The sequence below is a fragment of the Anser cygnoides genome, chromosome 15 (assembly GCF_040182565.1).
Source record: "Anser cygnoides isolate HZ-2024a breed goose chromosome 15, Taihu_goose_T2T_genome, whole genome shotgun sequence".
In the NCBI taxonomy this organism is placed as follows: domain Eukaryota; kingdom Metazoa; phylum Chordata; class Aves; order Anseriformes; family Anatidae; genus Anser; species Anser cygnoides.
Genome location: NC_089887.1, coordinates 12238511 through 12250743, shown reverse-complemented (window position 1 = coordinate 12250743; position 12233 = coordinate 12238511). Strand labels below are relative to the sequence as shown.

The 12233-nt window shown below is 42.0% G+C and overlaps 1 protein-coding gene across 16 annotated transcripts in view; it reads right to left on the bottom strand.

The window, feature by feature from the left end:
- DNAAF8 (dynein axonemal assembly factor 8) overlaps positions 1–12233 on the bottom strand; it is a 105474-nt gene that overhangs the window by 67001 nt on the left and 26240 nt on the right. For 13 of the 16 annotated variants that reach the window (XR_010825194.1, XM_066977993.1, XM_066978004.1 and 10 more), the window contains 3 exons: positions 8304–8495; positions 5571–5726; positions 198–392 (listed from right to left, as the gene is read on the bottom strand). Coding sequence is in view for 15 of the 16 variants with exons in the window: in XM_066977993.1 (XP_066834094.1) it covers positions 198–392; positions 5571–5726; positions 8304–8495 (543 nt within the window). In the remaining variant the exon portion in view is untranslated. The remainder of the gene's footprint in view (positions 1–197; positions 393–5570; positions 5727–8303; positions 8496–12233) is intronic. The other 3 variants (XM_066978000.1, XM_066977999.1, XM_066978003.1) reach the window with 3 other exon arrangements.

Below are 12233 nucleotides of genomic sequence, written 5' to 3'. Positions count from 1 at the left end.
ATTTTAAGTGTTGCTATGTCCTTGTAATCTCATGCACTTCAGTGGAAAATCAACACTGCTTTGAAGAATTTATTTTCAAACAGAGTTTAAATGCTTAGCTAAACCAAATGAAAATACTTGTAACACAGGAAGAACAACGACTTCTATTGGCCATAATGAGAAAAAAAATCAGAAGCCCAAGCATTTCTGTACAGTACCTGAGGATCAGGACTAACAGTAGTGATGCAACTCAGCAGGACAGAGGGAATTTCAGGAGCAAGTGGATATAGCTGGTTTTGGAAGCAATTGACCAGTTCTGGTTTCCACCAGATAACATCTGGAAGCCACGTACAGGATAGAAATTCAGTAATCCTCTGGTAAAAAATGGATATGTCTTGGAGATCTTCTTCAGTCTGCAAAAAGTCAACAATTAAAATGCATTGGTGATAGGCACTGCAGCTCGCTGTTCTGTGCTGCACTGTGTACCTGTAACAGCTCTTTCTGCCTGCAACAATCCCAACCTCATGCTTCACGCATCTGCCATACAACTGCACTTCAGTGTCTCCAAACCAAATCTTAATTTAACCCCTCTCAGCCTCCCAAACCATCACAACCTGCATCCCTGCAACCAGAGCTTCTAAACTTGTCCCCTTACCCACAGAAAGCACACTCCTCCCACGATCCTGCTGTCACTCTGCAAAGTCTCCACTTCTAGGACCAAAGACAGAACTGAAGGTCCCGATACCGTCTGGGTTTGTGACACCAGAGATGGGACGTGAGAGCAGATGTTGTCTGCAACAGCCAGTTATGCCCACCAGCTGACTGTGTGACATGCTCACACCATGGCCTGGGGACATGCCCCCATGTGGACTTGCCTCAAAGACCCTTTTGGTAAAGGGGCTGGGAAGATTAGCAGCATTGCCCTTCCACCATAGTCCTTGATACGCTTGGACAGCTCAGCTATAAAACCCCATCGTGGATGATAACTGGAGACTTAACAGCAATCTTCGACTGGTAGCCAGACGCTGGTATAAAATAACTGGCTCATGACATCTGACAGCCCGCAAATACTGCTCCGAAGCACATTACATACATACATCCCTCTTGAAGAGGGAGAAAATGCTGTACACCGGGTTACAAAACAGTCTGATACGATGAAACAAATTTGCAAAGGGTTTTATAGGGATAAAAATGAAAATATTTATTAATTTCAGGATTTTTAAAAGATTGATACTAATATTAATACTGATACATTAATTTTGAACACTGCACTGCTAAATTACTTTTTTCCATCATTTAACCTCCCCTCTAAGCCCTTTGTTCTTTCAAGTTTGTTCTTAATTAGTCAGGTTTTCAGAGAACAAATTGGTGACCTCAATGTAACCCAATCAGAAATGAACAGAATTAGCAATTATGCAAAGCATCTTCTCCATATCCTCTATTACAGCACCTAGAAATTAGAACTTGAGCAGTAAAGGTCTGCAAAAAAAAAAAAAAAAGCCCCAAATCTAATGACGGAGATCGTGAGCTCTTTTGAACCACCACGGAATTGTTAAGTGATCGAAGCGTACAGAGAAGAACCATGCTGCTCTGCGTGGTGCTAGCGTGCCTAATTGGGAATGCTGAGTAGATTCTTAGAAAGCATACTCTGTACAAATCTAATTCCCATCAGACATGCCTGTAAATGCAGCTTGTCAATCTGCATGCAGAAATTACAAGAGGTGTACAAGCATTTGCTCTAACAACTCAAGAAACCAAAACCACGCAGGAATATTCACATTTTTCTCACTTTTCCCAATTGTTTGGAAGGAGCGCTGAAATAAAACAAGCAAAACTAAACCCCAAAAAAGCAACAGAAATGGGACTAAAACATTGCAGAAGCACTTGATAGAGGAATAGATGTCATCATAATTGAATAAGCCAGAAGTTAATCTGCTCAGGACAGGAGCTTTTTCCTTGAGAAACCGTTATTATACTTATAACCATGTGAAAGACATAGATGGCAGTGAAGAAGCTCGTAAATAAAGAGTTGATGGCTTACAGCTCTGTAATGTAGCTCATCTCCAGTTACTAGTTACTGAAAAAACCAAACACAAAAACCAAAGAAACACCCCAAAGCAACCAGCAGCACACTACAGCTACGTGAAAGCAGCAGGCTGTCTTGCTCCAGTTGCTGGTGATGAACTGTACCCCAGCATTATTTGAGCTGTGACGCTAGGGCAAGCACCAAGCCACAGAATCAAATACATCAAAGCCAACGAGACTGATGAACACACTCAGGGTGTTCAGCCACACCAGGGGCGGGCATTATCAGTGAGGCAAGCTGCAGAAGGTGAAATCTTGCCTTCTTGATACAGATAGGTCCTCAGATTCTAGCAATCCACTGTCTGCTGTAAAAATCGTATTCATGTTACAATCTGAAAAAAATCCAAGAGCAACTGTCATTTTGCTGCTATCACAAGATACAAGTACAGACACACAAAGATGGGCATTTCCTTCCTAGCGTCAAATAAGCAAAAATCTACCTACTAAGCTGTGTAGTCTGTACACCTCCATCTTTGGCACCGAAAATGGACCCTGGACTCTCCACTTTAAAAACATTAAATATCATTTGTCAGAATGCTGTTGGTTAAAATTTATACTACCTGGTATGCCTCTCTACACAATACAAAAAAAGGTAAGTAAAATTTTCCTACATTTTTATAGTCATTCTTGGAGTCAGTAGATGCAGTAATAATGCCTGGAAACACTGATTTTTCCTGGATTTTCATATTTTGAAGGAAGCCCTGGTAACTGGTTCTTATTGTGCCAACAGGAGACTAACAGAACAAGAATCAGTAAATGCCACAACAGAATAGTTTTATTATCAGATTCAACCATTAGAGTATTGTACATTAACTCTACAGTACAAGACTGAAGACTTAAGTGTGAAAAGTAAAGTCTACCACATTTCTCTCCAACAACAGCTGAAGCTGTTCATGGGGAGGAGTGGGGAGACAGGACTAGTCTGCCCATTAGGGCTAGTTGTTTTCCTCATCTCTGCTGTGAGCTGACGTCTCTGAAAGATTTTTGTGGTTCCTATCAGCTTAAATCTCCGTTGGGGAAAGAGCAGCAGCTTTACAAACGCCTCAAGAAAGCAAAACTGACAAAAGTCATTGTTATCAAAATGACATAACGGTAGAGCCTCCAATAAGAGTTATACATAGTCTTGCTTTGAGCAACACCATCCAAATGCCTTGCCCGTTCACTTCCATGCACACTAGCTGAACTCAACAGCAACATTAGCGGCTGGAAATGGGGCAGTAAAAAAGCATTTACAATTTATATGCGGACTGGAAACTCCACAAGGCTCATTCTGACCTGTGATAGAATCCTTCCCAGCTCCAAGCAAACCTTCGGAGCAGCCTGGGCTTGCACGTCACAAGTTCATTCAATTATTTGATACCAGATACACATTTTGAGCATACTCAGTGCTCATCAGTTCTGATGCTCTGGTCAGCTCCTCATCTGAGATCAGCAGAGAGTGACAAGACAACTGGACAGAAGACAGGTTAGTCCATGTTCCTGTTTTCTTTGTTTCACAGAAAACATCTAGAATTGAGTCACCTGAGACAGAAATCAACACAAAGCCCTTGTCCAGCCTAGCAGGCTGCTTAGCCTCATTAGCCCTGCTGCTTCTGCCAACAGATGCCCAAACACTAGCAGAAAGGTGTGGGGTTTTTTTGAGTAGTGTTTTAATCATGACATTTTTGCCAGCATCAATCATTTACGTGTGCAAGCACTGGAGCCGCAGCTGTCATACTCCAGGCTTTATGACACATCATGGGAAATTCAATCTTCACTGCTGATAGACAGGCAGCTGCGAGCAAAGAATGCTCTTTGCAGCTGAGCAAGGGAAGCTTAAGCAAGTTGTCCCCCCACAAGAAGGGCATGGACCTATTAGAACGAGTCCAGAGGAGGGCTATAGGGATTATCAAGGGGCTGGAGCACCTCTGCTATGGAGCCAGGCTGAGGGAGCTGGGGTTGTTCGGCCTGGAGACGAGAAGGCTCCAGGGAGACCTTACAGCAGCCTTCCAGTACCTACAGGGGGCTCCAGGAAATCTGGGGAGGGACTCTTTGTCAGGGGGTGTAGGGATAGGACAAGGGGGAACGGATTTAAAATAAAAGAGGGTGGGTTTAGATCAGATATAAGGAAGAAATTCTTTACTCAGAGGGTGGTGAGGCACTGGAACAGGTTGCCCAGAGAAGCTGTGGATGCCCCATCCCTGGAAGTGTTCGAGGCCAGGCTGGATGGGGTTTTGGGCAGCCTGTGCTGGGGGAGGTGTCCTTGATCTTGGCAGGGGGTTGGAATTAGATGATCTTTAAGGTCCCTTCCAACCCAAACCACTCTGATTCTGTTGGATCCTACAGGATCTTTTCAGCATAGAGGAAGTGTCAGGAATTAGCGCATCCCTCTCCACATTGCTATTACCAGTCAGTGAGGAAGGATGAAGAGACAGTGCAGCTGTTTAGGTGAGGCAGGCATTCTCAGGAGTAGGAAATCCACCCCCAGCTTGCCAAACCCAAAGCAACCCCTGTGAAGGTTGCTTTGAGCCACCTGGGAGATGCTCACCGTACCCATCAGAGCATAGGGCCAGTGTCTCAGCTAAGGTTGGTCAGTAACAGGATCATTAGTCAAGCAAGTGACCCACAGAAGGCCTCAGGTACAAAAGGATCACTGTTCCCCAAATAAGCCTGGAAAAATTTTCCAGCAAGAGCCAGCCATATTGCATAGGTAGGTATAGGTATCTCTACCAGGCAAGAGTAGCGAGGCGACAGTAGGTCTCAGGGTAATACCTAACAAGCTGTCTCCACAAAGGGGAACAAAATAGTCGATACTCTGAGCATCTTGATGCAATCTGTTTCAAATTAGCTCTGTTAAAAGACAGCAACTCTGGGCCCTACTTTGTTCCATTTCACAGCTCTGCTGTTTTCAGGACACGAGCTCATATCATGCCTTACAATACACTGTGCCACCTACACATGCTAGATTTTCAGCTTCTGTGCTAGACCTTTCAGCTTGGTGTTTTGGTGCTCAGCACAGACTCTGTAGTCTAGCAGAGTTGAAGGAACAGAGTCTCAGGTCCTATCTTTGGGTCCTGACACTTGGGAGCCAAATAGCAAGACAACATTCCCTCTCATAGGCCACCCTCTTCACACAGTTAAAATATAACAGCACAAAACATAATACACGCCAAACATACGTCTCCTCAGTCAAGTCCCTGCACTGTGGGGTTACAGCCACCAAAAATATATTAACAGCTAATGAGCGGTAGAGACAAAAGACTTTGCCATTCAGAGCTGGTTTCTCATCTGCACATAATCTAAATTCAGCATAACTGAGGACAGCTTGAGTTGGCAATTAGCTGTAAGCAGTCTTTCAGTTCACACAGTACTGGGCTGTTCCCCCATTCTAATTTAGAGCAGCACTTATGCTTTTCTGTCCTGGCTCACTGAAATTTGAGCTTGAATTGCCTAGTCTCTAGTGAAAGATAGCGGTAACTGCCTGTGGCAGTTCTGTTCGACTAGCAAGTGTAAAGGCTGCTACTTACTTTAATCTTCTGGATTTTGGTGCTGTTTTGTGCTAGAGATTCATCTGCTGGCATTAGACAAGCATATAGGGCCAATCCATCCTCTTGCCAGGCCTGCTGTAGCCCTACCACCTGAAACGGAGCTTTGGGTCCACCTTCAATTTTCACAGGAGGCACCTGTAAATCCATTTGAACATAATTTCATTTTTAGATTGTTGTATTTAGAGACTGAAGGTAACCCCGTATCTTGCTCTGTTGCTTTTGAGTAGTCACATAATGTACAATAACCCAGGGAGCACTCTCACTTGATTAGTGGATTAGCTGTGGTTTAGCCACTAGCAAAATCAATAAAGACCAAATTAAATAGGAATAACATGTAGGTTTTGATAAGTCATAGGATTTATTTTCTCAGCGAGGACTCTCATGACTTGCAAGCTCTGACTTCCACCAGTTTCACTAAGTGAAAGCAAGAACCTACATTTGTTCTTTAGTCTAGGAAGAAATGAGAACCGAGTCCCTGTCAACACCACACATTCGTGCCACCGTGGCACTGCATGCTGCCTTTATCAATGATAATGAAATCAGTCCAATCTCAGTTCAAAACCAGTGCTCAGTGATTATGTCATTCTGAGGAGCTATTGCAGGCATCTTTAATAAGACTTCATCTTCCCTGTTAGGGATCTCTAAAAGCCAAAACCCCATCAATCTCTATCCAGTGAATCCACGTTGTAGCTAGACTTGAGGTGATTTCTTTTTGACAGATTTTTTCACGTCTGTACCTGTGTGGGAGGTATTCTATCTGCCAATATACATATCTGATCCAAACCAAGGAGGATAAAAAGGGACTTTTGCCAACCCCAAGATGAACACTGGGCATCTTTTATTGTGAGCATCAGTTTTGTTCCAGAGACAGGATTCCAGGAGGAGAGACCACTCCGTTGGCTCACAAGGCTGCCCCAAATGAGGCTGAAACAGGGTGCATTTTAGCAATGGAATACACGAGAAACCTTACCATTGGGTAGAAAAAAGACAGAAAAGATATCCAAAACAGCCTGGGAAGGCATCACAGCACTGCAAAGCATCCTGAAACTTGGGTAGCAGGTGAAAGAGGGCAGAGGACTATCAGAAAGTCTGACACAAGCAACCAAAGCCACAAGAAAGAGCAGCAGCCATGTGAGGCAAAGATCCCTGACCCAGATCGTGTACTAGATGAAGAGACAGGCAAGTTTGAATTACAGGACTGTAATTCGTTCCCAGGGTTCTGGTGAATACTGAAACCACTTAAGCCTTGTTCTCATGGTTTACACCATCACCATGGTCTCTAGATAGATTAATAGCTCTGCTATTCACTGCATACATAAAACAAAGCTATTTACAGTGAGATAAATGCCTTTAAAAATATATTCTCAACACAAAGCTCGAGTGCATTTTCAAACTGTGGAATAGGTCAGTTGTATCACTCAAAATAGCACTGTCAAGTCCTTGACTGCTTTGAATACTGGTTTGACATGGGGATTTCTGTAGTAGTTCTGCTACTGGAGAATGCTCATCTCTACCACATTCTCTACTAGCAGAAATCAGCATATCTTCAAGGAAGTCAATAAAGGCATGCTGATTTACACAAGCCAGGAAGCCAGTGATTCAGTGGAATTACACAGACGATCAGCAGATGAGAATTTGGTCTAAAGTGCTTCAACTTTTCTTTCATTACAGAAACGCAGACATTTTCATTGCTATCCGACAGCTGTTTGGGAATCTGTTTGAAATCAATTTGTGGCTTTTATCCCAGTTTGCATTGGACATAAAGTCCACCACAACATTTGACCCTCTCAGTAGATGCAATGCTGAACCGTGGAAGCTGAGATGCCCTTTCAGGCTTGAAGAGAGCTGCTGCAAGTCAGAGCTCAGGCATTTCAAATGGGAGTAAAGGGAAGAAACCTCAAACTGCAGCTGTTCATGAGCTAACTATTTTCCAAATGGAAGATTCAGACTCTGGGGTTGTTCAAGTGGCAATTTTCATTAGCACTGAACTAACATTAAGGAACGTTGGCAATGTTTTAATGGAAGCATGAACATCATTAACAATTAATACTGTTTAAGTGGAGTTTAAGTGATTTAAAAGCCTTGTGCATGCTGTCCACTCACGGTGAAATTTACGTTGAGCGCATGGATAGGTATGCCAACATCTTTAACAAGGGAAAATAATGCCAACATGCAAGATGGGAGGAAAGAAAAAATACTTCCTGTTTTCCTTAGAGGAAAAGGGTAGCATCAGATGAATGGGAAGAGTGAAGGTTTCTTTAGAGGGGAAAAGGTGTGATCCAAAGGACAACTAAGACAAAACACACCAACACTTGTTTATTGCCCTCTTGGCTATCAGAAAGGATTTGTTCTTAAATAGAAGTGTCGAGACAAGCGAATGGATGAAAATGTCTCCGTTTTGCTGCAGACAAAGTGTAATACTTAGCCCTCTGCTTTCACTAGTCACTTTTTATTACTTTGAGTCTGCCTCACTATTTTTTCAAATTAATACATTTATTTATTTTTACTTTCTCTGCCATGCTCTTTGTAAACTACAGGCACAATCCAGCAAATCTTGCATTTAAAGACAAGTTAGGACATAATTTCCCCTTTGTGTAGCCACTGTTTTGTAGCTGTTGGAAGAAAGCGATTTCAAGAACCTATTCACTGGAGGGAAAAGCACACCCTTAATCATGCAGAACCTTCTTTTGTGCAGTCACTGCACATACTCACCAGAGACAGAAGCCACGCCACAAGGGCATTGTAGATGTCGGCTGCTCTCAGCACTACGTTAGGCACCTGCCCACTGCACTGATCTGTAGATACCTGGCCACAACTTGACAGCCAAATTGCCATAAGCAGAACCTCATTTTTCATAGTGGCTGATCTAGGTAATGTGTCAATATCTGGCAAATAAGAGGCTTCCTGTCAAAAAAAAAAGTAGGAAAAAGAACATCATTTGGATTACTGGAACCGTGTTCATCATCACGAATGAATTATATTCATTGCTATCACAGGAGGGACAATTAATATCTAGTGAACATTTATCAGAGAGAAAGTGGGAGCCATAAAAGCTAGGTCATTATATCAGTGACACATTCTGTAGTACTTCAGTTTTTCTTGGAGAGCTGTCACCTGGGTCTTCATTTAGCCTAATACTGCTTGGTAAATGGAAGATTATGTGGTCACAGCTGGATATAGCATGATCAGATTTACTCAGTATTCTTTAAGATTTGGTGTTTTTTAAAAAAACAATGAACACCTCCAAGGCAAGCATGGCAGAAGTGTCAAAACTTCCATCATTTTCTGCTTCATCTACATACCTCATTCACAGATGATGATATATTTAAGTGAATTCATCACCTGTCTTTTACTTTAGTATTGATACTTGGTTATTTAGGATGAAAATCCATCTCCTTGAAGAGACCTGTTCTTTAACAAACAACCCCAACCTTGAATTGTGGGATTACAGTTTAAGGGATCTCTTCTGTTTCTCCAAAGAAGCTGTAAAAGTTTCTCCAGAGTAGCTGTAATTATTAGCTAGCTTGCTATTCCTATCTATATTCAGTCTGCTGTCCCTGACATTTCTTCTGTAAATTAGGAAACTAGTCCCTAAAATCATAAAGATTATCCAGTACACATATGAGTATTGTTCCTCAACAGGTATGATCCTTGAATAAGGACCCTAAGGGCCCCCCCAAGGCATCCTGAGAGCATGTATTCTATAGGCTTAGACACACGTTCATTTACAAATAGCTGGAGCTGTTTATGGTGGTGTTATTTCCAAGCTACTAGTTACAGCATCAGACGAAGGCTATGCTCACCACTTCAGAGTCAGCAAAGTGCAACAAGACTGCACTTCCTGTGCACATCAGTGCAATCAGCCAACAGACTAGACTGCTAATTAAGGTGGGCAGAATTAATCTGAAGTGACCTACTGTAGTACGAGGCTAGCAGGCTCCCCTTTCTGTGAGCTGAGCTGTAGGAACACAGGAGAAGCACCATGAGAACAGAAGGGTGTTGAGGAGCAGCTGGGCAGTTGCTTCCAGTTGCTCCAAGTAACCCTTAATGAGGATGTCTGCCCATGCCTTTACACTGAATTAACCTTAATTTGATTTACCTGAATGTACTTTGGAAGCAAAATCAGCTAAATCCAATTAAAGCCACTTTAATTCTGAATTAAAACGTTCACAAAGGTGTTTAATGACTAATCCACTTGACAAGTTAATGTAGCTTGACTTTTGTGCCTGTCCTCAAAACACGGGATTCCTTAAAATGGTTTTCAAAAAAAAAAACACACCCATAAATACAAAGCCACAAGCAGATCTACTGTGTTGCCCAGTTATTTTGCTGCTAAGGTAGCTGCCACAGACACAGCACTGCCTACAAGCACCAAATAAAAGTGCAATTAGTAATAAAGGAAAAATAGTCATGCAAAATCTTCTGATGCTGTGGATCTGCAGTACTAATGTTACTGTAGTCCTGGGGAGCTAACACGGCTTTGACACTACCATCATAATTCTCCAAGAGGCCTGAAAAGAAACTTGGAGACTTTCAGAAAAATATGACCTTCTATAGCCTGTTTGGAGACGTGATTCTTTCTTCCTCTCTCAGCAACCATATGGGGAGTACAATCAATGACTGGAGGTAACTCAAGAGCTAAAGATTAAACCAGGATCTATTCCTTAAGCAGGAAATTTTAAACTTTTCCAAATCTACTTGGCCCAGTGGCATGGGAGGGCTCCGTAAGTCTTCTGACCAAGCTCAGAAAAGAATTTCACTTCTCCATTTGTTAAGCTTCTTCCTGAGAGCGAATGAGGCTTTGAACATTGCTTTGCCCTTTTCTTCCTCTATCAGTCTCCTTACCCAACAAAGATCTAGGCAAAGAAGAATTTAACTAATTGCAGAAATACTAAGGCTAATGAACAAAAAAATGAAAAGGAGCTAATCCTGTTGAATTCCAGGCAATAACTGCTGAAGTCAGCTACACTCAGTGCTTTCTTAGTATGCCTTTGCTCAGCATTGTCCAATTTACCTCGTCTACCTATGAAGAGAGTCCAATTTCCCTACATGTTACACTGACTTTTGTGACAGTATTAGATTGTAAAAAGATAAAAATGACTGAAATCCTGAGCTATTTTTGGTTGCTCTGGCTAGAATTGTGCTGTCAATCACAGACAGGCTTGCAGCTGATTGTACTCAAGTACCAGCAATTACTATAGAGTAAATAAGATAAAATTTCCTATTTCCAAAGTGCTTGCTATTTTATTTTGCAATTATAGTTTACAACATTGCAGCTTACAACCCTTCAGCTTGATTTTCCATCCACCCTTCCACACCCAGTTCTGGCCACATTTCTCCACTGTGACACAACAACAGTGCAAGCAGAAGCATTGGCCACCCTGAGCAGCCAAGGAAGAACACGTCTATAGGTCACACTAAATATATACATAAAAAAAATTAAATAACCTACCCCCAAATCCACACTGAAAAGAAAGGAGAAATTAATTGAAAGATGCCTTATGGATACCTATATCTTCTAGCTTTCAGCTACAAAAAAAAAAGTAATTCAAAAGGATCTGCACAGATCTGCCTTTTTTTTTTTATTTTAAATCAGAGCTGTTTATAATCACAGCAAGCTGAAGCTTAGTGGATACAAGTTTGTCAGCCAAGATTAATGTCATTTTGTTTCTAATAAAATAGCTCTAATTGGTTAAATGATGCTTTTGTTGATGGTTTTTGAAAAGACTAGTTGGCATTGCTTTTACTATGCCTGCACACCGCCTTGGACAAACAGCTCTGTTGCCCTAGAACTGGGAAAGATTATCAAAGCTGTTAGAGGCTGGAATGGCAGAGCAGCAGCTCAGGAGCCAAGGGGGCCAGCTAAGAACTTTGCTGCTGGCTCCCAGCTAGGTATAAGGCCGATAGCAAGTGGAAGTGATTGCCATCCAACTGCTGTTTGAAAAACACTCTACATTACATGTTCGGAAAGTTCTTTTCACTGCACGGATCCAAGAAAGCAGTCAGTATTTCTCATCAGAATCGGCTCACCCAGGCTGAGGGTTATCTCCCAGTGGAAGGGTAGGTCAAGGAGAAGCAAACTTTTTACAGATACAGCCTCACTTTTGCAAATAAAGAAAACTTTAGCATTTTCCTTCTAGCGTTTTTTTTTTTTTCCAATACAAACTAAACTGATGCTAACGCTGAAGCAAGGCATCATGTTCAATCAAAATAAACTCTCTACTATGCTGAACAGACTCTATAGCATGGAGAGCTAAATGAAAGCATCTGCTGCATGTAAAGCATATAAGTTATACTTACTGAGTCTCCTCCTTCTTTACTGGAGGAGGTGAATGAGGGGGAAGGGGAGGAATAGGAAGAATCTTACTCTCATTGGCTGTAGGCTTAATCAAAATAATTGTTTTCAGCCATGTCTAAATTTATCCTTCTATGTCATCCGCACCCTAGCTTGGATCGCAGATTTCAGAGGCAATCCCTGATGAATGGCAAATTACTGACTGCAGAAATCTTCTGCCAAATGATGCATCTGCTGTACGTTTGTAAATGTGAACTGATTTCTAGGTACTTTAGCAGCTCTAGCTAATTTCTCTAATGAAAATTCTATACTCTTATGCTGAAATAGCTCTAGCATTGCATGTTCAC